Source organism: Salmo salar, chromosome ssa01 (genome assembly GCF_905237065.1).
Source record: "Salmo salar chromosome ssa01, Ssal_v3.1, whole genome shotgun sequence".
NCBI lineage: Eukaryota > Metazoa > Chordata > Actinopteri > Salmoniformes > Salmonidae > Salmo > Salmo salar.
In genome coordinates this window covers 152,876,718-152,902,501 of record NC_059442.1, presented here as the reverse complement: position 1 = coordinate 152,902,501, position 25,784 = coordinate 152,876,718, and the positions used below count along the sequence as shown (strand labels likewise).

Here is a 25,784-nt window from a genome sequence, read left to right as displayed (position 1 = left end):
TCTTGCATGTTGCGAGTGCCTTCAGAAAATATTCACACCCCTAGACTTTTTCCACATTTTGTTGTGTTACAGCCTGAATTTAAAATGGATTAAATGGAGAGTTTGTGTCACTGATCTACACACAATACCCCATATTGTAAAAGTGGATTATTTTTTTATATATATATATTTTTTTACAAATTAATAACAAATGAAAAGCTGTAAAGTCTTGAGTCAATAAGTATTCAACTTATTTGTTATGGCAAGCCTAAATAAGTTCAGGAGTAAAAATGTGCTAAACATGTCACATAATAAGTTACATGGACTCACTATGTGCGCAACAATAGTGGTTAACATGATTTTTGAATGACTAGCCCATCTCTGTACCCCACATATTGTCACACCCTGATCTGGTTCACCTGTCCTTGTGATTGTCTCCACCTCCTCCAGGTGTCGCTTATTAACCCCGGTGTATATATCCCTGTGTTTCCTGTCTCTCTGTGCCAGTTCGTCTTGTTTGCCAAGTTAACCAGCGGTTTTCCTTGCTCCTATTTTTCCCAGTCTCTGTTTGTTTCTAGTCCTCCTGGTTTCGACCATTGCCTGTCCTGACTCTGTACCTGCCTGCCTGACCACTCTGCCTGTTCTGACTACCAGCCTGCCTATCCCCTTGTACTGTTTTGGACCTGCCTTTGCCTACTCCCTTTGTTAAAATAAATATCGGAGCTCTACCATCTGCCTCCTGTGTCTGCATTTTGGTCTCGCCTTGTGCCCTTATACATATACAATTATCTGTAAGGTCCCTCAGTCGAGAAGTGAATTTCACTCAGGGATTTCACCATGAGGCCAATGGTGATTTTAAAACAGTTACCGAGTTTAATGACGTGATAGGAGAAAACTGAGCATGGATCAAGAACATTATAGTCACTCCACAATACTGACCTAAATTAGGTTTGTGCAATAAGGCACTAAGGTAATACTGCATCATGCTATGGGTATGCTTGTCATCGGCAAAGGACTAGGGAGTTATTTAGGATAAAAATGAATGGAATAGAGCTAAGCACAAGCAAAATCCTAGAGGAAAACCTGGTTCAGTCTGCTTTACACCAGACACTGAGACACATATTCACTTTTCAGCAGGACAATAACCAAAAACACAAGGCCAAATATACACTGGAGTTGCTTACCAAGACGACATTGAATGTTCCTGAATGGCCTAGTTACAATTTTGACTTATATCGGCTTGAAAATCTATGGCAATGATCAACAACCAACTTGACTGAGCTTGAATAATATTTTAAAGAATAATGGGCAAGTATTGTAAAATCCAGGTATGCAAAGCTCTTAGAGACTTACCCCAAAACACTCACAGCTGTAATCGCTGCCAAAGGTGATTATAACATATTGACTCACGGGGTTGAATTTCTTACTTAATCAAGATATATTAGTGTTTTATTTATTATTTTTATCATCAAATGTTTCTTCCACTTTGACCTTACATAGCATTGTGTGTGGAACTTTGACAAAAAGGACAAGTAAATCAATTTTAATCTTACTTTGTAACATAAAATGTGTAAAAAATCAAGTGGTCTGAATACTTTCTGAAGGCAGTGTACATGCTATAAACAGCCAAACTGTGTCCTACTATGTTTAATATCTAATCCATTTAATAACCTGTTATCAGAGTTAGGTAGCAAACAAATGTAGGTTATGCTGCATATGGTACATATATTTTGTGCATCCACATGCTGTGAAAAATAAGTAGCTTACGTTAATCAGGCAACGACATGCTTTTGCTTCAACCAGATGTTTAATCTGTAGCCTGTTGTAGCAACACAACAATTAGAAGAGAGTGTGTGAGAGAGAGCGATGGACTACATTAATTCATCCAGTACATTCTATTGAGAGTTGTATTTACCTATAAGAGTCTCGTGTGCGTTTTGCTCTGGTTTCGTTTTGCATGTGGTTTCTGCAGAGTGAACGAGTCTCGAGGGCCGGGGAAAAGGTGGGTAGGGGGTAGGCAGCATAGCACGAGCTGTGCATTCGGAGGCAGAGGCAGCGACAGAGGCACAGCACCAACCAGATGCGCGCGGAGGGCACAGCAGAACAGAGTCGAGTAGAACGAGAGCATGGTGGAACGCGCTGCGCGCACGGAGGGGAACGCGCTGATTGACAGATTCGGAGGCACGGAGCGCCCCACGCCGCACACGAACCGAGTCCGTTAATCTGCCTGAACCGCTCTTGTCAAAAGCTTCTGTGCGAAATAACCATCCTCATGCATATCAGCTACTAAACTGCCGCTGACGCTAACCTTGCAGTCATCACTCAATTGTGGGAAGAAATCAACCGCACCACATAGCAAGGTAGCAGGCTATTGCACTGTACCTTGGCTTTCTCCTTTTCACTCAAAACGGGACAGTCGGGAAGTAACTAACTATTTGTTTTTTTACTTCTTCAATACTGAGGATAACACATTCTTGGCACTTGCTTAACGATTGGTGAGAGCAATTCTGTTAAGGAGAGCGCTAATGGTTTTTTTTAGACACATTTATTTGGATTATATTCCCGCTATCCAAGTGACATTTTCATTGGATTCTCTGTTCATTTTCTTACTTTGACTTTCTTTGATCTCTGATTGTTATAGGTTGTTGCCTGCCGAAGGTAACGGCCAAAATTAACCAAAGACAACCCAGAGAGGCAAATAAGTTCAGTTCTGTGCGTTGGGTATGAGCTCACTATGTGTGTGGCTGTAGCTTCCCCATTACTCCTTCTAGAACCGTAGCCAGCCCGTGTGGTCGAGAAGTAGTTTAGCTTCTCTCTCCCTCTGTATGTGAACACTTAGAGCTAACACCCCGTTCTATGGAGTAGATCGTCCGGAAAGAGACTAATAGAGCGTTCTCCTTTCCCCCGCCTGGTACCAACAGGCGGCTTTGGTCTAAAGGTTCTCCGGAGAATGGTAAATGACCGAAGGGGAATCATGAACAGCACTTCGGAACTCGAAGATGGACCACGGCATAAAAACCAGGTACGTGGCAAGCCTCCATGTATCTCTTTTCCCAGGGTACCTTTTCCCAGGGCAGTTTGTGCGTTGTAAGGCTTTATAGGTTTGGCATAGAGCGCCAGACAGGCAGTTGCACCTTTGGCGCAGTATTTCATGTTCCTCTCGCGGGAAGCGAAGCCCTGTTGTGTTTTGGGGGCAGCGCTCTGTTCTGTGGGAGTAGCGCAGCGGAGCTCCCCTCTCTCCCCAGCGGTCTCTCCACTCTCTCCCCAGCAGTCTCTCCCCTCGCTCTGGCACTTCTTGTTCCTGTCACAGTTTGTAACCCAGCCCTCGGTCAAGTGGGTGGCTAATAGGTTATTTCCCCCCCTAATGCAAGCCTCGGAAGATACGGTGATATTATCTCCAGTCGGAATTGCTTTACTGATCGAGAAAGAGGCGAGTAAAGGGGAAGAGATTTTGGACTCCTTGGACAGTGTGATATTGGCTTTTCCGTCTCCGAATTATATACGGTAGATGTGGAATTCATCTGCTGGGCTGGTTGTGCATCCCCCCCCCATTATGTTTCCACCTAGTTAAAGCTAATTTGATTAATTATGTTCAAACGTGATCTTTCCTAAGTGTGTATTGAGGGGTTGAGGGAAATATTTGCTAGCTCATTTCTATGATAGACCGGCGGAGAAAACGCCTAGTAGTCTGACCACGCAGTTCAGATGAATGGAGATGTACGCGGACGTGCGCTGCGTTGCGGGCGGTCAAGATCACTTTGGGGAATAGTTAATGTGTGATCGCAAGGTCAGTGCAAGGTAATATAGTGACGGGGGACGCTGGGGCTGTAGATGACGTGATGGAGACAGTAGCGGTGCGTGGGTAAAATCACTGAGAAAGCCAAGACAGTAAAAAAAAGCCATATTACAACCTATGTTGTGATAATTGCGTTGTTTGCGCTATAACTATTAATTCATACGCCACCCTGATATACAATAAGGCCGTGACAACAAAATGACTGTCACACAGAGGCGTAATACATTAAACTAAACATACGTTTGTTTCATCACAAAACTGGAGAGCAACATTTATCTGAAGTCTACCAACCAAATATATAACAAACAGTTATATCACCTTCAGCATAGTCAAGTAGGTTATTGTATTCGACAGTTTACTAATCAACTACTGATTTAGAACCACGGAGTTAACACACATCAGCACAAAGACAACAGGAGCACTGCCTCCGCTATTTGAGCATCAAATCAACAAGGCTATAAATGCTTAGCTTAATACACTGAAAACAAACTAAAACATACCAAAATCAATGTTGTTAAATATCACATGGCTGTCCATGGTACTGATTTCTCTGTGTGTGTTTGTGGTGTGTGTGTGTGTGTGTGTGTGTGTGTATGTGTGCGAGAGTAAAACATTTTTTTTGACTCACCCTACTTGTAGACTAGCTGAACTCCAATGCCATCCTTCTCTCATGTTGGAAAACGGTATATGGCTCTGTCACACAGTACACTTTTAGTTTTTGTGTTCATGGGCTACCTAGCTAAAACGCTTGCTAGCTTAACTTCCTCCCATGGGCAACAATGGAGCAGCTAAGTTAGCTAGCTACTTAAGGTGGGACTACTTGGCTACATATTGAACTCACAACATACACTACATCACCAAAAGTATATGGACACCTGCTAGTCGAACATCTCATTCCAAAATCATGGGCATTAATGATGAGTTGGTCCCCCCTTTGCTGCTATAACAGCCTCCACTCTTCTGGGAAGACTTTCCACTAGATGTTGGAGCATTACTGCGGGGACTTGCTTCCATCCAGCCACAGGAGCATTAGTGAGGTTGGGCACTGATGTTGGGCGATTAGGCCTGGCTCGCAGTCGCTGTTCCAATTCATCCCAAAGGTGTTCGATGTGGTTGAAGTCAGGGCTCTGTGCAGGCCTGTCAAGTTCTTCCACACCGATTTCTACAAACCATTTCTGTATGGGCCTCGCTTTGTGCACGGGGACATTGTCACGCTGAAACAGGAAAGGGCCTTCCCCAAACTGTTGCCACAAAGCTGGAAGCACAGAATCGTCTAGAATGTCATTGTATGCTGTAGGGTTAAGATTTCCCTTCACTGGAACTAAGGGGCCCGAACCATGAAAAACAGCCCCAGACTATTATTCCTCCTACACCAATCTTTACAATTGGCGCTATGCATTGGAGCATTCTCCTGGCATCTGCCAAACCCAGAATTGTCTGTTGGCTGCCAGATGGTGAAGAGTGATTCAGTTCTCCGGAAAATGCATTTCCACTGCTCCAGAGTCCAATGGAGGCGAGCTTTACACCACTCCACCCAATGCTTGGCATTGCAAATGCTGATCTTAGACTTGTGTGCGGCTACTCGGCCATGGAAATCCATTTCATAAAGCTCCCGACGAACAGTTCTTGACGTTGCTTCCAGAGGCAGTTTGGAACTCGGTAGTGAGTGTTGCAATATAGGACAGATGATTTTTATGCGCTGCACACTTCAGCACTCGGCAGTCCCATTCTGTGAGCTTATGTGGCTACCACTTCGCGGCTAAGCCGTTGTTGCCCCTAGACATTTCCACTTCACAATAACAGCACTTACAGTTGACCCGGGCAGCTCTAGCTGGGCAGAAATTTGAAGACCTGACTTGTTGGAAAGGTGGCATCCAGGTTGAAAGTCACTGAGATCTTCAGTAAGGCCATTCTACTGCCAATGTTTGTCTATGACGATTGCATGGCTGTGTGCTCAATTTGATTCACCTGTCAGCATCAGGTGAGGCTGAAATAGCCGAATCCACTAATTTGAAGGGCTGTCCACATACTTTTGTATATATAATGTATTAATTTATGGTTAGATCAGGGAATAACGTCATAACCACATGTCCAAATCCCCATCTCCATCCATGGCTTAGGAAAGGGCCGATTTAGCAAGCTGCTGCAGGACATCAACACAAGCAGACCAGAAACAGACACATTTTTCAGAAAATTACATTTAGTTAAGGAAGTGATTTGATTGGTCTGAAGCCAAATCCAAACTGGCCTCCCTTTGGGGGGCATTGTGCTGCACCAGGACAACCCACAGTAGAGCTCAGCTTTAAGCTGATTGGCTAACTCGATTATCATTTTTTTTTATCAAGGGAGGCCAAGTGCTTGCTGGCATCAATCAATCAAATGCTACGGTGGCAACATGGTATACTCTTTTGGTCCAGACAGCATCAGACACATGGGCTACACATACTAAGACAGGGGGGCGCTGTTTCCCTTACTCAGATTATTTCTCCAGTGAGATTTATCTTGTGAATTGACAGAAAATTGTGAAAACACAGAGAGAGACGAAATAAAACAAATTTATTGGTCAAATATTTGGGGAAGCCTGGCTTCCCTTGGCATCCATGAATATACACCACTGGATGGAGCACTCATCTGTGGGGAGGAAGGGTTGCTTATGATCGGTGCTGGTGGTGGGTGCACTGAGGAACATTATTCAAAGCCATGATAGTTACTGTACTTGTTCCATGGTTATGATACTTGTATAACAGTGCTGTTATTGATGTAGTCTGCAGATATTCTCTTGCGAGTATTTGTTGTCTAAAATGAAACTGAGCTAGTTGTCCATTGGTCCCAGTCTCACTCCCGTCCAAGCCCATTTCGCACGCACACGTGAATTAGGTGCAATTGTCCATTGATTCCAAAAGAGCAGGTTCATGCGCACGGACGCAGTCATGAACGCAGTCTTCCTCACAGAATCTCTCTCTCTCTCAAACAAACACAAACACACACACTCTTGTGTGTGCACCTAAAAACCCACACATGAGTCTTGAAACCCACACACTCATGCCTGTTCTATGTGAAGCACATCGTGTGGTTGTGTAATGGGTTGGTCACAGAGCAGACCCACAGGGCTGGACACACATTATAGTATCACCACTGGGTGTTAGAATGGGGATCTTCTGGCCATGCGGCTGTTGGTTTCAGCAACAGTTACAGTGTCTATTAAAAGAGAACATCATGGTGAAAAATAACACCTTTTCTGTCAGTATAGTCTATTTAAAGATGCAGCAATCCTATCCTCAGGTCAAAGATCAGGCCAAATCTATACCTTTCATCAGACATGGACCCATTATGGAGTACTTTGGTTTATTAAAGACATAGGAAAGAATATTTGAATTATTTAAGGATAAAACATTTTGGCTACTACACTAGAAAATTAATTTAACACATACTGGACATACACCTACATAGCATAATATAACAAGTATAATATAACTAGTATAGTATAACTAGCATAATATAACGAGTATAATATAACTAGTATAGTATAACTAGTATAGTATAATTAGTATAATATAACATGTAACTAGTATAATATAACTAGAATCTAATAAATATTATAATAGTATAGCTAGTATAATATAACTAGAATATAATAACTAGTATAATAGTATACCTAGTATAATATAACTAGTATATTATAACTTGTATAATTTAACTAGTATAGTATAACTAGTACAATATAACTAGTATAGTATAGCTAGTATAATATAACTAGTATAGTATAACTAGTATAACTAGCATAATATAACTTGCATATGATAACTAGTATAGTATAACTAGCATAATATAACTAGTATAATACAACTAGTATAGTATAACTAGTATAGTATCACTAGTAAAGTATAACTAGTATAATATAACTAGAATAGTATAACTAGTATAATAAAACTAGTATAGTATAGCTCATATACTATAACTAGAATAGTATAACTAGTATAATAAAACTAGTATAGTATAGCTTGTATAATATAACTAGAATAGCATAACTAGCATAATATAACTAGTATAATACAACTAGTATAGTATCACTAGTATAGTATAACTAGTATACTATAACTAGAATAGTATAACTAGTATAATATAACTAGTATAGAATAACTATTATAGTATAACTAGTATAACATAACTAGTATAGTATAACTAGCATAATATAGCTAGCATATTATAATTAGTATAGTATAACTAGCATAATATAACTAGTATAATACAACTAGTATATTAAAGCTAGTATAGTATCACTAGTATAGTATAACTAGCATAATATGATTAGAATAGTATAACTAGTATAATATAACTTGTATATTATAACTAGTATAGTATAACTTGTGTAATAAAACTAGCATAATATAAATAGTATAATAAAACTAGTACAGTATAACTAGTATAATATAACTAGAATAGTATAACTAGTGTAATATATACTAGTATAGTATAACTAATATAATATAACTAGTATAGTATAACTAGTATACTATGCGTAGTATAATATAACTAGTATAATAAAACTAGTATAGTATAACTAGTATAATATACCTACAATAGTATAACTAGTATAATATAACTATTATAATGTAACTAGTACAGTGTAATAGTATAGTATAATAGTATAATCCCCTTAACACTAATACACACTCTGTGGGTGTACACATACTGTACACCCACATTTAGTCACGCATACACCACACCCCCAACTAGAAGCAGTGGTGGACCAATGTCTCTCTCTTTCTATCTCTCGATCTCTCAGACACACACACGCACACACACACACAAACACACACACACACACACACACACACACACACACACACACACACACACACACACACACACACACACACACACACACACACACACACACACACACACACACACACACACACAGGGGATGAGATCTCATTGAGGCCCGGTAAGGATTTGCCATCTCTCTATGGGAACCATGGTAATCAATAATGTTTTCTGAAAGCACAGAACATTCTGTAGAGAAGAGAGGAGTGTGTACATGAGGAGAATACCACTGTAGTTCACCTTTACCCCCCCCGAACATACACACAAACACACACACAGACTAGCTGTGCCACAACAAACTAACACTAGAGGGCTCAAACTTCTATCATTCAGCCACCCTTCCTCTCCTTCCTCTTTCCACCTGTTCTCCCTCCTCTCTCTCTCCCTCCTCCTCTCTAATCTCTTTCTCTCTTTATTTCTCTCTCTCAGTGTCTCTCTATCTAAACAGTTGATATAGTGTATATATATATATATATATATATATATATATATATATATATATATATATATATACTGTACTCTGTAAAGCCTTTATTTGGGCTGCAATTTCTGAAGCTGGTAACTCTAATGAACTTATCCCCTGCAGCAGAGGTAACTCTAGGCCTTCCTTTCCTGTGGCGGTCCTCATGAGAGCCAATTTCATCATAGCACTTGATGGTTTTTGCGACATGATGGACTGTCATTTCTATTTGCTTATTTGACCTGTTCTTGCCATAACACGGAGTTGGTCTGTTACCAAATAGAGCTATCTTCTGTATACCAACCCTTCAAATGATTGGTTCAAATGCGTTTAGAAGGAAAGAAATTCCACAAATTCAATTTTAACAAGGCACACCTGTTAATTGAAATTCATTCCAGGTGACTACATCATGAAGCTGGATGAGAGAATGCCAAGACCATGCAAAGCTGTCATCAAGGCAAAGGGTGGCTACTTTGAATAATCTCAAATATAAAATATATTTTGATTTAACACTTTTTGGTTACTACATGATTCCATATGTGTTATTTCATAGTTTTAATGTCATCATTATTATTCTACAATGTAGAAAATAGTATAAATTAAGAAAAACCCTGGAATGAGTAGGTGTGTCGAAACTTTTGACTGGTACTGAAACAAACATTAAGAACACTTGCTCTTTCCATGCCATAGACTGACCATGTGAATCCAGGTGAAAGCTTTGATCCCTAATTGATGTTAAATCCACTTCAATCAGTGTAGATGAAGGGGAGGAGACAAGTTAAAGAAGGATTTTTCCGCCTTGAGACATGGATTGTGTATGTGTGCCATTCAGAGGGTGAATGGGCAAGACAAAATATTTAAGTGCCTTTGAAGGGGATATGGTAGTATGTGCCAGGCGCACCGGTTTGTGTCAAGAACTGCAACGCTGCTGGGCTTTTCACGCTCAACAGTTTCCCGTATGTATCAAGAATGGTCCATCACCCAAAGGACAGCCAGCCAACTTGACACAACTGTGAGAAGCGTATACTGTATATTTTTAGCATTCATTAATGTCTCTCCATCTGGACAGAAAGTTCCTGGGGAGTGAAACATGCCAAAACTTGTTGTTTTTGGTGAAGTTCATCCATTACACCAGCAGATGTATTTAGGCTGGTGTAGGGGAAGTGTACCTTTCTGTGCATGCTGGATGGGGGGCTGGCCCAGCAGAGCTGGGTTTGGTTTTGGGTAACCTATCCAGCTAATGAACCTGCTGAGGTACACAATCACTCACACATACGCACACACGCACGCACGCACACACACACACACACACACACACACACAACCTTTAAACACCTAAAAATGTGACGATTGGGACAACTTTGAAATTTGACGTTTGAGAAACATGGATGAATATCTAATTCTGACATGACTGTGAGAGCTGGTAGGTTTATGCTTCTGCAGCTGTGTGTGAATGTGTGAGCAACCATGTCAGAGTGTTAGAAGGTGTGTCAGTGTATTTGAGTGGTTTGTTAATGTGTGTCTCCTGCACTGTGTGAACGTGTGTGTGTTCAATCAAACCATGGTCTAGAGGGAGGGGGTTTATTAAGTTTATCGAGACAAAGCAAACCTTCAGACTTATTGACAGTTTTAAATGAACACCTCCAATTCACCTCAACTATTATGGATGCGTACCATTCTGGATTCTAAAGCATTTCATCATAGCTGGGATATTTTAGAATGAAACTGTCAATTCTTTAAATATTTTCATATGTTTATTATTAGGTATTAGGTATTTTTAGATCATTAACAATTTGATCTCTAGTGGTACTGACAGTGATATTTTGATAAGCTAAGTACAGTAGGTTTATTGTTATTGTGAAATTGTAACTTGTGGGACTGAGCAGCTGTGTGGTGATGGTAGAGTCATTTGTCCCTGGTTTGTCCCGAGGGAGTGTGCTTAGTTATTTCTTGTCTCTCTCTGGATGTAAATATGTGCATGCTACTGTGATGTGTGTATGAGCTGCAGATGACTTATTATCTTTGGCCTTGTTCTTCTGTATGTCTTTATTACGTCCCACTCTCTTGCTTTTCTCCCATTGCTTTCTCTCATTCTGTCTTTCTTTCTGTGCTTACATGGCAAGGTTGAGACGAAGCCTTGAGAGAGGAAGAGAAAGACAGAAAGAAAGTGAGAGAGAATGAGAGAGAGAGAGAGAGATAGGTAGTAGGCTAGCGGTTAAGAGCATTGTGTCAGTAACTTGTTCGAATCCCCAAGCCAATTAGGTGAAAAATCTGTCGGTGTGCCCTTGAGCAAGGCACTTAACCCTAATTGATCCTGTAAGTTGCTCTGAGAGTGTCTGCTAAATGACTCAAATATAGATAGAGAGGGTGGATACAGGCAGATCCCAGTAGTGTAGATATAGAGAAGAGGGATGGATACAGACAGATCCCAGTAGTATAGATATAGAGAGGATGGATAGATACCGGCAGATCCCAGTAGTATAGATATAGAGAGGTTGGATGGATACAGGCAGATCCCAGTAGTGTAGATATAGAGAGGTTGGATAGATACAGGCAGATCCCAGTAGTATAGATATAGAGAGGTTGGATGGATACAGGCAGATCCCAGTAGTGTAGATATAGAGAGGTTGGATGGATACAGGCAGATCCCAGTAGTGTAGATATAGAGAGGTTGGATGGATACAGGCAGATCCCAGTAGTATAGATATAGAGAGGTTGGATGGATACAGGCAGATCCCAGTAGTATAGATATAGAGAGGTTGGATGGATACAGGCAGATCCCAGTAGTATAGATATAGAGAGGTTGGATGGATACAGGCAGATCCCAGTAGTATAGATATAGAGAGGTTGGATGGATACAGGCAGATCCCAGTAGTATAGATATAGAGAGGTTGGATGGATACAGGCAGATCCCAGTAGTATAGATATAGAGAGGATGGATAGATACAGGCAGATCCCAGTAGTATAGATATAGAGAGGTTGGATGGATACAGGCAGATCCCAGTAGTATAGATATAGAGAGGTTGGATGGATACAGGCAGATCCCAGTAGTATAGATATAGAGAGGTTGGATGGATACAGGCAGATCCCAGTAGTATAGATATAGAGAGGATGGATAGATACAGGCAGATCCCAGTAGTATAGATATAGAGAGGTTGGGTGGATACAGGCAGATCCCAGTAGTGTAGATATAGAGAGGATGGATGGATACAGGCAGATCCCAGTAGTGTAGATATAGAGTGGATGGATGGATACAGGCAGATCCCAGTAGTATAGATATAGAGAGGTTGGATGGATACAGGCAGATCCCAGTAGTGTAGATATAGAGAGGATGGATGGATACAGGCAGATCCCAGTAGTATAGATATAGAGAGGTTGGATGGATACAGGCAGATCCCAGTAGTGTAGAGATAGAGAGGTTGAATGGATGGATACAGGCAGATCCCAGTAGTGTAGAGATAGAGAGGATGGATGGATACAGACAGATCCCAGTAGTGTAGATATAGAGAGGATGGATGGATACAGGCAGATCCCAGTAGTGTATAGATAGAGAGGATGGATGGATACCGGCAGATTCCAGTAGTGTAGATATAGAGAGGATGGATGGATACAGACAGATCCCAGTAGTGTAAAGATGGAGAGGATGGATGGATACAGGCAGATCCCAGTAGTGTAGAGATAGAGAGGATGGATGGATGGATACAGGCAGATCCCAGTAGTGTAGAGATAGAGAGGATGGGTGGATGGATACAGGCAGATCCCAGTAGTGTATAGACAGAGAGGATGGATGGATGGATACAGGCAGATCATAGTAGTGTAGAGATATAGAGGATGGATGGATACAGGCAGATTCCAGTAGTGTAGAGATAGAGAGGATGGATGGATGCATACAGGCAGATCCCAGTAGTGTAGATATAGAGAGGTTGGATGGATACAGGCAGATCCCAGTAGTATAGATATATAGAGGATGGATGGATGCATACAGGCAGATCCCAGTAGTGTAGAGATAGAGAGGATGGATGGATACAGGCAGATCTCAGTAGTGTAGAGATAGAGAGGATGGATGGATACAGGCAGATCCCAGTAGTATAGATATAGAGAGGTTGGATGGATACAGGCAGATCCCAGTAGTGTAGAGATAGAGAGGATGGATGGATGGATACAGGCAGATCCCAGTAGTGTAGATATAGAGAGGATGGATGGATGGATACAGGCAGATCCCAGTAGGATAGATATAGAGAGGATGGATGGATACAGGCAGATCCCAGTAGTGTAGATATAGAGAGGATGGATGGATGGATACAGGCAGATCCCAGTAGTGTAGAGATAGAGAGGATGGATGGATACAGGCAGATCCCAGTAGTGTAGAGATAGAGAGGTTGGATGGTTACAGGCAGATCCCAGTAGTGTAGATATAGAGAGGATGGATGGATGGATACAGGCAGATCCCAGTAGTGTAGAGATAGAGAGGATGGATGGATACAGGCAGATCTCAGTAGTGTAGATATAGAGAGGATGGTTAGATACAGGCAGATCCCAGTAGTTTAGAGATAGAGAGGATGGATGGATGGATGGATACAGGCAGATCCCAGTAGTGTAGAGATAGAGAGGATGGATGGATACAGGCAGATCCCAGTAGTGTAGATATAGAGAGGATGGATGGATACAGGCAGATCCCAGTAGGATAGATATAGAGAGGTTGGATGGATACAGGCAGATCCCAGTAGTGTAGATATAGAGAGGATGGATGGATGGATACAGGCAGATCCCAGTAGGATAGATATAGAGAGGATGGATGGATACAGGCAGATCCCAGTAGTGTAGATATAGAGAGGATGGATGGATGGATACAGGCAGATCCCAGTAGTGTAGAGATAGAGAGGATGGATGGATACAGGCAGATCTCAGTAGTGTAGATATAGAGAGGATGGATGGATACAGGCAGATCCCAGTAGGATAGATATAGAGAGGATGGATAGACACAGGCAGATCCCAGTAGTTTAGAGATAGAGAGGATGGATGGATGGATACAGGCAGATCCCAGTAGTGTAGAGATAGAGAGGTTGGATGGTTACAGGCAGATCCCAGTAGTATATAGTATGAAACAGACGCTGGACCAGAGACAGTGTGACAGTGATATACCGGGTTGAGGCTGGTAGCTCTCACTCTGTCTAAACCAGCAGTGTCATCACTGTCATCGAGGAAAGTTCAAACAGCTCTGGGACATGCGAACAGGAAACACACAGACTCATACAGTAGCTTGTATTGGTGTGTGTGTGTGTTCAGGGGAGCAGTGGTGAATGGAATGAGAAGAAAAGGGCGTGGTTATTCCTCCTGAAGCTGCTACTGACAGATACATCAGGAGTTAGACCTGCAAGACAAGATACAGTATAACTGAGAGTGAGAGACACTATTTTAATCATCAAAGACACTCAGTACCCTCCCCCTGCGCGCCTTGTGAAGGAAAGTTTTTTTTACGTCATGTGCTTCTTGCTTGGCATAGATATTTCTGCACTCAAGACTTTTCCTGTTGTTTTTGCTCATCCAAAACCATGTGTGTTTGTGCACCAACATAATGTGTATGTGTGTCTCCAGATGTATTTCTGCATTGTGTTTGCGTGCCTTTCTCTGCAGTCTGCACAGAGGGAGATGTTGTTTAGATTTCCTTGCATGAGTTTTGCTTCTGCAGTAGAGGAGCATTGTTTTTAATGGCATGTATAAAATGTGCTCTACAGGTCCCGTGTGTGCAGTTAATAGAAGATATCCTGTTATTGGACCATTCGAAACAACTGTTTCTGATACCATCTGTATCCAGCGGCATCAGAAAGGATCTATAATGGAAAGAGAGAGAGAGAGGGATGGAGAGACTTTTTTAAAAGCAAGGAATAGAATATAGGAGAGTGTATAAAAGTGTACAAAAGGAGCCTAAGTAGAAAAGGGAATGGAGAGAAAAAGTGTATCTGCATGAGGTATGGAGTTCAATCATCTTGATAGACACCTGGCAGGACTATATTTCAGATAGATTGGTTTATATCTCCAACTGCATCCCAAATGGCACCCTATTCCCTATGTGCCCTCGTCAAAAGTAGTGTACTATATAAGGAATAGGGTGCTATTTGGGACACATTACATATCAGTGGAGTGAGAAGTGTCCAATTTCCTTGAGGTGATTTCAATCTGGCTGTAATGGAGCTCCCATTCATTCATATGGCGTCTGGCGCTGGCTAGTCTGCCTTTCTGGGCTGCTGCTGTGCTGCTGTGCTGCTATGCTGCTGCTGGTATCAAATAGAGATGTTAGATTAAGTCCTACTCTTATAGAGATGCACAAGAGCTGCACAGCTCCCTGCCCCTCTCTCTGTTCGCTGGGATCCTTATTAATCAAAGGGTTTTATTTCATGGACACACGAACGCGCACACGCACACACGTACACACACACACACACACACACACACACACACACACACACACACACACACACACACACACACACACACACACACACACACACACACACACACACACACACACACACACACACACACACACACACACAGGCAGAATACAAGCGTGCACACACACACACACACACACACACACACACACACAGGCAGAATACAAGCGTGCACACACACACGCACACACACACACACGTGCAAGCACGCAGACAGACACACAGACAGACACACACACAGATACACACACACACACACACACACACACACACACACACACACACACACACACACACACACACACACACACACACACACACACACAAGGCAGAATACAAGCGTGCACACACACCGCACACACACACACACACACACACACACACACACACACACACACACACACACACACACACACACACACACACACACACAGGCAGAATACAAACGTGCACACACACACACATTCAAGCATGCACACACACAGACACACAGACAGACACACACACACAAACACAGACACAAACACAAACACACACTCCCTTATAGGGATTAGTAATGTGTCTGACACACAACATGTACCCTGAACAGTAAATAATAAGGAAATGAATAAGGCCGGAGAACAAGTGAATCATTTATGGAAAACAGAGGAGTTTAATCAACGGGCCAAAGTGGGCTGGCCGGAGGAGACAGAGGAGGAGGAGGGAGAAGAGGAGGAGGAGGAGGAGGGGGAAGAAGAGAGGCAAGATACCGTTTAATAGAGAATACTAGTCTATCTTACTGAATTGGGAAATTCGTTTTGTATTGCTGCATACATTTACGTAAATAAAAAATGACATGTAGGAAACATTTAAAATTAGTGCATTAAACAACACACACTGTACATGCCAGCTACCGACATACCGATAGTCCAGGGGTCGGCAACAGGGATTCTTTTACAATTTTTGTTTTTGGTAATAAAAATTAAAAAAGACTGTAAAATCACCAGGAATTCAGAAAAAAAAAGCAATTTGTTCTCAAGTATTCCCACAAATAAATAGAGACGTGATCATGTCTTGATGTAATCAAGGTATGAAATTATTATTATTTTGAAATACAATTTATTTTTGGCCCCCCGACAATCCACTCCGACAAAAATCGCCCCGCGGCTGAATCTAGTTGCCTTCCCCTGCTGTAGGCCTGGAGACACAGTGTGCAAAAGCCATCAGAAAATAGAAACAACACAGAAAGCCACTTTCTCCCACAGATCAGTGTAATATGAAACAGTGTCAGTCAGCCAAATATCACTTTATAAAGTAGTAATTCCCTTGTGCTAGCTTATTGTTAGGGCATTAAGCTAGGAAACATGGCACGGCAGCATCTGTCATCGAGTCAAAGCACAGAGACCCTATTTGTCTTTTTGTTAAAGACGTGGTGAAGTCCTGGTGATTGAGTTGTGTCTCCCTGACTGAGTAGTCCTCTCCCTGATCACATTAATGGCTCTGTTCTGAGCCAAATGGGGCCGTTTCCCCCTGCAAACCGGTGTCATATATTTACCCAGTAATGAGTGCAGTTAAGCTAACAGAGAACCGTAATGGCGTCGTTATGGGCCAGGCTCCATCAGGTGTCCCAAGGTTAATTGTTGCCTTAATTGACTTGAGGAAACTGGAGGAAAGGGAAGGATCAGATACATTTGTAGTTTCCCCTTGGCTCAAAATGTTAGACAGGGATGGGTGCCTCTGGTCCATAGGGGCCTGAGTGTCTGCCCTACTGGTTTTGATTCTGTCTTTCAAATAAGCGTCTGGTTTAGACCTACTCTTTTTATGAATCTGAGCACTGATGGTAAAGAGGGATGGCATGGAGAAGTGGGCAGTTGAGAGAGATAAAAATAAAAAGATATGAGAAAATAGAAGTGGGGATTCTAAGGATAGTAGGAGGGAGACCAAGATGGAGTGCTGATGATGATATAGCGTGAGAGACAAACTTCTCTGAAGGCAGATATTAGATTTAGATTCCGATAGCGATGGAGATGGATAAACAGAGAGATGGAGATGGATAAACAGAGAGATGGAGATGGATAAACAGAGAGATGGAGATGGATAAACAGAGAGATGGAGATGAATAAACAGAGAGATGGAGATGGATAAACAGAGAGATGGAGATGGATAAACAGAGAGATGGAGATAGATAAACAGAGAGATGGAGATGGATAAACAGAGAGATGGAGATTAATAAACAGAGAGATGGAGATGGATAAACAGAGAGATGGAGATGGATAAACAGAGAGATGGAGATGGATAAACAGAGAGATGGAGATGGATAAACAGAGAGATGAAGATGAATAGGAAAGAGGGATAAACAGAGAGATGGAGATGGATAAACAGAGAGATGGAGATGGATAAACAGAGAGATGGAGATGGATAAACAGAGAGATGGAGATGGATAAACAGAGAGATGGAGATGGATAAACAGAGAGATGGAGATGGATAAACAGAGAGATGGAGATGGATAAACAGAGAGATGGAGATGAATAAACAGAGAGATGGAGATGGATAAACAGAGAGATGGAGATGGATAAACAGAGAGATGGAGATGGATAAACAGAGAGATGGAGATGGATAAACAGAGAGATGGAGATGGATAAACAGAGAGATGGAGATGAATAAACAGAGAGATGGAGATGGATAAACAGAGAGATGGAGATGGATAAACAGAGAGATGGATAAACAGAGAGATGGAGATGGATAAACAGAGAGATGGAGATGGATAAACAGAGAGATGGAGATGGATAAACAGAGAGATGGAGATGGATAAACAGAGAGATGGAGATGGATAAACAGAGAGATGGAGATGGATAAACAGAGAGATGGAGATGGATAAACAGAGAGATGGAGATGGATAAACAGAGAGATGGAGATGGATAAACAGAGAGATGGAGATGGATAAACAGAGAGATGGAGATGGATAAACAGAGAGATGGAGATGGATAAACAGAGAGATGGAGATGGATAAACAGAGAGATGGAGATGGATAAACAGAGAGATGGAGATGGATAAACAGAGAGATGGAGATGGATAAACAGAGAGATGGAGATGAATAAACAGAGAGATGGAGATGGATAAACAGAGAGATGGAGATGGATAAACAGAGAGATGGAGATGGATAAACAGAGAGATGGAGATGGATAAACAGAGAGATGGAGATGGATAAACAGAGAGATGGAGATGGATAAACAGAGAGATGGAGATGGATAAACAGAGAGATGGAGATGGATAAACAGAGAGATGGAGATGGATAAACAGAGAGATGGAGATGGATAAACAGAGAGATGGAGATGGATAAACAGAGAGATGGAGATGGATAGAACAGAGAGATGGAGATGGATAAACAGAGAGATGGAGATGGATAAACAGAGAGATGGAGATGGATAAACAGAGAGATGGAGATGGATAAACAGAGAGATGGAGATGGATTAACAGAGAGATGGAGATGGATTAACAGAGAGATGGAGATGGATAAACAGAGAGATGGAGATGGATAAACAGAGAGATGGAGATGGATAAACAGAGAGATGGAGATGGATAAACAGAGAGATGGAGATGGATAAACAGAGCAGATGGATAAACAGAGAGATGGAGATGGATAAACAGAGAGATGGAGATGGATAAACAGAGAGATGGAGATGGATAAACAGAGAGATGGAGATGGATAAACAGAGAGATGGAGATGAATAAACAGAGAGATGGAGATGGATAAACAGAGAGATGGAGATGGATAAACAGAGAGATGGATAAACAGAGAGATGGAGATGGATAAACAGAGAGATGGAGATGAATAAACAGAGAGATGGAGATGGATAAACAGAGAGATGGAGATGAATAAACAGAGAGATGGAGATGAATAAACAGAGAGATGGAGATGGATAAACAGAGAGATGGAGATGGATAAACAGAGAGATGGAGATGGATAAACAGAGAGATGCACCGATGCGTCCGTTCCTACTGTACTATTAAATACTTATGACGAACTCATGGCTTATATATTAACAGAGTTATCCTCTTCCGTCCATAAATTATTCACCATCAAAAATTCTATCTGGCAGACTGTATGCCATTATTTAGCCTCTCTGGGGTAAAGCAGTCTCTGCCGTTTGAATAAATGAGGAGTTTAAGCACTCCATTCCCACGGATCACAGTTATTCCAAAACCCTGGCTTCTAAATGATTGAAATGTCAAATAAAAAAACAAAGAAGGATGGGTCCCCAAAACCATTTTTTTTATTTTCCTTACTTTTTTAGCGTAATAGCAGAAAGGAGAGAAAAAAGTAAAGGAGAATAATGTAAAAGAAAGGGAGGGAGAGAATTGGAGGATGCTGTTGTGGAGTTCTCTGGAAGTAAATTGTGATTGGTTGTCGTCACGCTTTTGGAAATCAGCACAAAACATATTTGTTGCGTTTTCTGAAGTGGTACTTTCTGGTTATTCAACCCATAACCCAGTCTGTTGTGATTGCCTTTTACAACCAGAAGATATGCCAATACTACTACAACTACTCTCTCTACTCTCTCTCTCTCTCTCTCTCTCTCTCTCTCTCTCTCTCTCTCTCTCTTTCTCTCTCTCATTGACAAATGATCTGACTGCCAATGGTGTCAATGTATGGTCTGACCCTTGTGTTGATGCTGTAGTTCTATGTACTTGGATGATTCTGTAGCCCTGTGTAGTCCTCTGTGTAGCCTTCTGCGTAGTCCTCTGTGTAGTCCTCTGTGTAGTCCTCTGTGTAGTCCTCTGTGTAGTCCTCTGTGTAGCCCTCTGTGTAGCTCTATGTGTATCCCTCTGTGTAGCCCTCTGTGTAGTCCTCTGTGTAGCCCTCTGGGTAGCCCCCTGTGTAGCCCTCTGGGTAGCCCTCTGTGTAGTCCTTTGTGTAGCCCTCTGTGTAGTCCTCTGTGTAGTCCTCTGTGTAGTCCTCTGTGTAGTCCTCTGTGTAGTCCTCTGTGTAGCCCTCTGTGTAGTCCTTTGTGTAGCCCTCTGTGTAGCCCTCTGTGTAGTCCTCTGTGTAGCCCTCTGGGTAGCCCCCTGTGTAGCCCTCTGGGTAGCCCTCTGTGTAGTCCTCTGTGTAGCCCTCTGTGTAGTCCTCTGTGTAGCCCTTTGGGTAGCCCCCTGTGTAGTCCTCTGTGTAGTCCTCTGTGTAGCTCTATGTGTATCCCTCTGTGTAGTCCTCTGTGTAGTCCTCTGTGTAGTCCTATGTGTAGTCCTCTGTGTAGTCCTCTGTGTAGCCCTGTGTGTAGCCCTATGTGTAGTCCTCTGTGTAGTCCTATGTGTAGTCCACTGTGTAGCCCTCTGTGTAGCCCTCTGTGTAGCCCTCTGTGTAGCCCTCTGTGTAGCCCTCTGTATAGTCCTCTGTGTAGCCCTCAGTGTAGTCCTCTGTGTAGCCCTCTGTGTAAAATGTGCAGCAGGCAGCAATACGCCTGAATGAGATTGGACGTGGAAATGGAAGTTGTTGGGGTTCAAATACTTTCTGCTGATATTGTACAACTCTTCACAGTGTGCATGCTGGGGATCTCTCTGTATTATATTTCCTCTACCAATTCTATCATATTATATTACTGATCTCCTCTTCCGCCATCTTGTCTGTCACTGTTTTTGTAAAATCCCTCCTTACTCTAAGACTCAAATCCACAGAGAGTGAGAGAGAGAGAGAGAGAGACGGGGGGAATGAAAGACAGAGAGACAGGGAGTGAGAGACTGAGGGAATGAAAGACAGAGAGACAGGGAGTGAGAGACTGAGGGAATGAAAGACAGAGAGACAGGGAGTGAGAGACTGAGGGAATGAAAGACAGAGAGACTGGAAGTGAGAGACTGAGGGAATGAAAGACTGAGACAGAGGGAACGGGAACGGAAGACTGGGAGTGAGGGAGGGAAATAAATACCGAGAGACAGGGAAAGAGAGAGGGAGAGAAAGAGATAGAGAGAGACAGAGGGAATAAAAGACTGAGAGAGACAGGGAGTGAGAGATGGAGGGGAAGAGAGAGAAACAAGGAGAGAGAGACAGAGGGAAATAAATACTGAAAGAGACAGGGAGTGAGAAATGGAGAGAAAGAGAGAAAGACAGTCAGAAAGGGTGGACAGAGAGAAGCAAACTGAGAAAGACAGGGAGTGAGAGAGGGATGGAGGGAGAGAGAGAAATATACAGTGTGATAGGAGTGGGGGAGAAAGATGAATGAATGAAGATGAACGCAACCAAATCATGAGATAACAAAAAGATAATTACTTGACACATTGGAAGGAATTAACAAAAAAACAGAGCAAACTAGAATGCTATTTGACCCTAAACAGAGAGTACACAGTGGAAGAATACCTGACCACTGTGACTGACCCAAATTTAAGGAAAACTTTGACTATGTACAGACTCAGTGAGCATAGCTTTGCTGTTGAGAGAGGCCGCCGTAGGCAGACCTCACTCTCAAGAGAAGACAGGCTATGTGCACACTGCCCACAAAATGGGGTGGAAACGGAGCTGCACTTCCTAACCTCCTGCCAAATGTATGACCATATTAGAGACACATATTTCCCTCAGATTACACAGATCCACAAAGAATTTGAAAACAAACTCAATTTTGATAAACTCCCATATCTACTGGGTGAAATACCACAGTGTGCCATCACAGCAGCAAGATGTGTGACCTGTTGCCACAAGAAAAAGTCAACTAGTGAACAACAAATACCATTATAAATGCAACCTATATTTATGTTTATTTATTTTCCCTTTTGCACTTTTACCCCTCACTGGTCACCATAGCAGCACCCACCTGTAGCACGCGCTCCAGCAGGTATATCTCTCTGGTCACCCCCAAAGCCAATTCCTCCTTTGGCCGTCTCTCCTTCCAGTTCTCTGCTGCCAATGACTGGAGCGAACTACAAAAATCTCTGAAAGTCGAAACACTTATCTCCCTCACTAGCTTTAAGCACCAGCTGTCAGAGCAGCTCACAGATCACTGCACCTGTACATAGCCCATCTATAATTTAGCCCATACAACTCCCTCTTCCCCTACTGTATTTATTTATTTATTTTTGTCCTTTGCACCCCATTATTTCTATTACTACTTTGCACTTTCTTCCACTACAAATCTACCATTCCAGTGTTTTACTTGCTATATTGTATTTACTTTGCCACCATGGCCTTTTTTGCCTTTACCTCCCTTATCTCACCTCATTTGCTCACATTGTATATAGACTTATTTTTCTACTTTATTATTGACTGTATGTTTGTTTTACTCCATGTGTAACTCTGTGTTGTTGTATGTGTCCAACTGCTTTGCTTTATCTTGGCCAGGTCACAATTGTAAATGAGAACTTGTTCTCAACTTGCCTACCTGGTTAAATAAAGGTGAAAAAAATAAAATAAAAAAATAAATAAAACTATTTGCACATCGTTACAACACTGTATATATCCACATTATATGACATTTGTAAAGTCTTTATTCTTTTGGATCTTTTGTGAGTGTAATGTTTACTGTTAATTTTGATTGTTTATTTCACTTTTGTTTATTATCAAGTTCACTTGCTTTGGCAATGTTAACATGTTTCCCATGCCAATAAAGCCTTACATTAAAATTGAATTGAATAGACAGACAGACTGATAGAGAGAGAGAGAGAGTGATGGAGGTAAAGGGACTAAGAGAGAGTAGTTGAGCTAGAGAGAGAGAGAGAGAGAGAGAGAGAGAGACTGTTGTAGGTGCCCTTGACACTGTGTTTGGAGCTTGAAGGAAACAGTAATTAAGCGGTTACATACAGTAGCCACTAATTAAGTATGCTTTCTTAATGGCTCCGTGGTTTTGGCTTGGATGTGGCTGAGCCACTGGTGGGTTTAAATAGACCCTCTCATTCATCTCCTTCCTCTCTCACATACTAACTCACACCAACAACTTTAAAGCCCACACTCTACAACACACAAGCATGCATGCACATATGCTGGCACACAGGCACACACAATTCTCCTCTCTCTCTCTCTCTCTCTCTCTGTCACAGACACACACACACACACACACACTTGTCTCGCTCATTCAAGACTTCTAGGCTAGGCCTGGTTAGTCTATGTCAGTGGTTCCCAAACTTTTTATAGTCCTGTACCCCTTCAAACATTCACCCTCAAGCTGCGTACCCCCTCTAGCACCAGGGACAGCACACTCTCAAATGTTGTTTTTTGCCATCATTGTAAGCCTGCCACACACACTATACGATACATTTATTAAACATAAGAATGAATGTATAGCCCTGTTGGAAAATATAAATGTATTGTTTGAAAAAAAAAGATAAAATAGAAATAAATAAATGTGAATCACCTTTTTATTTGGTGTACCCCCAACGGCATTGCCCAGTTTGGGAATACCTGGTCTATGTGATGTGAATGTGAGTGCTTGAATCAGTGAGGTTGGATTTGAGTTAACTCTCCAGTGACTGTTCCCCTGTACAAGGGAAAATGGAAGCCAGGCTTCACAGGCCCTGCAATGTGCCAACATAAGAAATCAAATCAACCTCACACCACCTACACCACCTACAGGTCTACAGCTCCCATCGATCTGCTTCTGCAAACACGCAAAAGATGGAGAGTTAAACACTTTTTACCCATCATACATGTGGAAAAACCCGTCTCGATGAAAACCTAGACGTTTCTGACGCCCACTGGCTGTGCAACTCTCTCACCTTCCTGACAATTTGTCAACTGACCTCTGATTGGTTGCCATGTGGCCCGGCAACTATGATTCTCATCAAATCAAATCAAATTTATTTATAAAGCCCTTCTTACATCAGCTGATATCTCAAAGTGCTGTACAGAAACCCAGCCTAAAACCCCAAACAGCAAGCAATGCAGGTGTAGAAGCACGAAAGGACAGAACCTAGGAAGAAACCTAGAGAGGAACCAGGCTATGAGGGGTGGCCAGTCCTCTTCTGTCTGTGCCAGGTGGAGATTATAACAGTACATTGCCAAGATGTTCAAATGTTCATAGATGACCAACAGGGTCAAATAATAATAATAATCACAGTGGTTGTCGAGGGTGCAACAGGCCAGCACCTCAGAAGTAAATGTCAGTTGGATTTTCGTAGCCGATCACATTCAGAGTATCTCTACCGCTCCTGCTATCTCTAGAGAGTTGAAAACAGCAGGTCTGGGACAGGTAGCACGTCCGGTGAACAGGTCAGGGTTCCATAGCCACAGGCAGAACAGTTGAAACTGGAGCAGCAGCACGGCCAGGTGGACTGGGGACAGCAAGGAGTCACCAGGCCAGGTAGTCCTGAGGCATGGTCCTAGCGCTCAGGTCCTCCGAGAGAGCGAGAGAGAGAGATAGAAAGAGACAGACATACAGTATCTATCCAATCAACTGCAAGCAATTACCTGGTTATAGCCAGTTTAGGCTGCTTTAACCTCAGTCTCCTCCAGCTGCACTTATGCACTCTTAGATAATAAGGTGCTAACTAGAACTTAAAATGTTTCTTCGGCTGTCCCCATAAGAGAACACTTTCAATCACCTTTTGTTGTTCCAGGTAGAACCCTTTTGGTTCTAGGTAGAACCCTTTTGGGTTCCATCCAGAACCCTTCTCAGCGGTGAACCTTGGGGTCATGGAGCTGTCAATCACCTGACAGGGAGGCTGGGAAAGTGATGATGTCAGAATTCTTCTGCGGTGTGAGTTGAGGCTGGGATGGGAAGGCATTTGTGCTGAGTGCTTGCGCACGCGTGTGTGTGTGTGTTCGTGCATGTCCGGGCTGCGGTTTACTGTTTTTCTCCACTCTGACGCCCCTGACAGCTGCTGTCTTCCTGTGGTGAGTCATGGTTCAGGGGTCAGGGGTTAAGGGTTGGTGGGATGCCAATGGTTCTAACAAGGTACCCCATACTTTCTGATTCAGCACTTAACTTTCTTAACAGACTAAAGTTCCATATCTTCCAGAGGAGCTGTGCTTTGAAGTGAAGTGGGTGACTATAGAGACCAATACCATGGCAAATATCATCAACAGCAGAACTATTTCTGCAGTACCAAAAATATCATCAACAGAATAACTATTTCTGGAGTACCAAAAATATCATCAACAGAATAACTATTTCTGGAGTACCAAAATATATTCTGACATTTTCATTTACATCTTATCGTATATGTTTTTATGTAATAATTAATATCTCTCCTACAGGATCATTGCAATATATATAACCAACCTTGCTTTTCCATTTTGGATATATGAATCAAATCTCTTCAGTAAACATGTGTGTGTTTGGCCTGGCTGCAGAGAACATTGACATTTTGATTA

At 42.2% G+C, this 25,784-nt stretch overlaps 1 protein-coding gene across 3 annotated transcripts in view; it reads left to right on the top strand.

The window, feature by feature from the left end:
• Positions 1-1,842: 1,842 nt before the first annotated feature.
• Positions 1,843-25,784, top strand: part of LOC106568645 (fibrinogen C domain-containing protein 1) — a 273,373-nt gene continuing 249,431 nt past the window's right edge. The window contains exons 1-2 of one of the 3 annotated variants that reach the window (XM_014139150.2): positions 1,844-2,474; positions 2,901-3,001. In XM_014139150.2, the coding sequence (XP_013994625.1) occupies positions 2,930-3,001 (72 nt within the window). In that variant the 5' untranslated portion in view covers positions 1,844-2,474; positions 2,901-2,929. Of the gene's footprint in view, positions 3,002-25,784 lie in introns of all 3 variants that reach the window. The other 2 variants (XM_014139159.2, XM_014139143.2) reach the window with 2 other exon arrangements.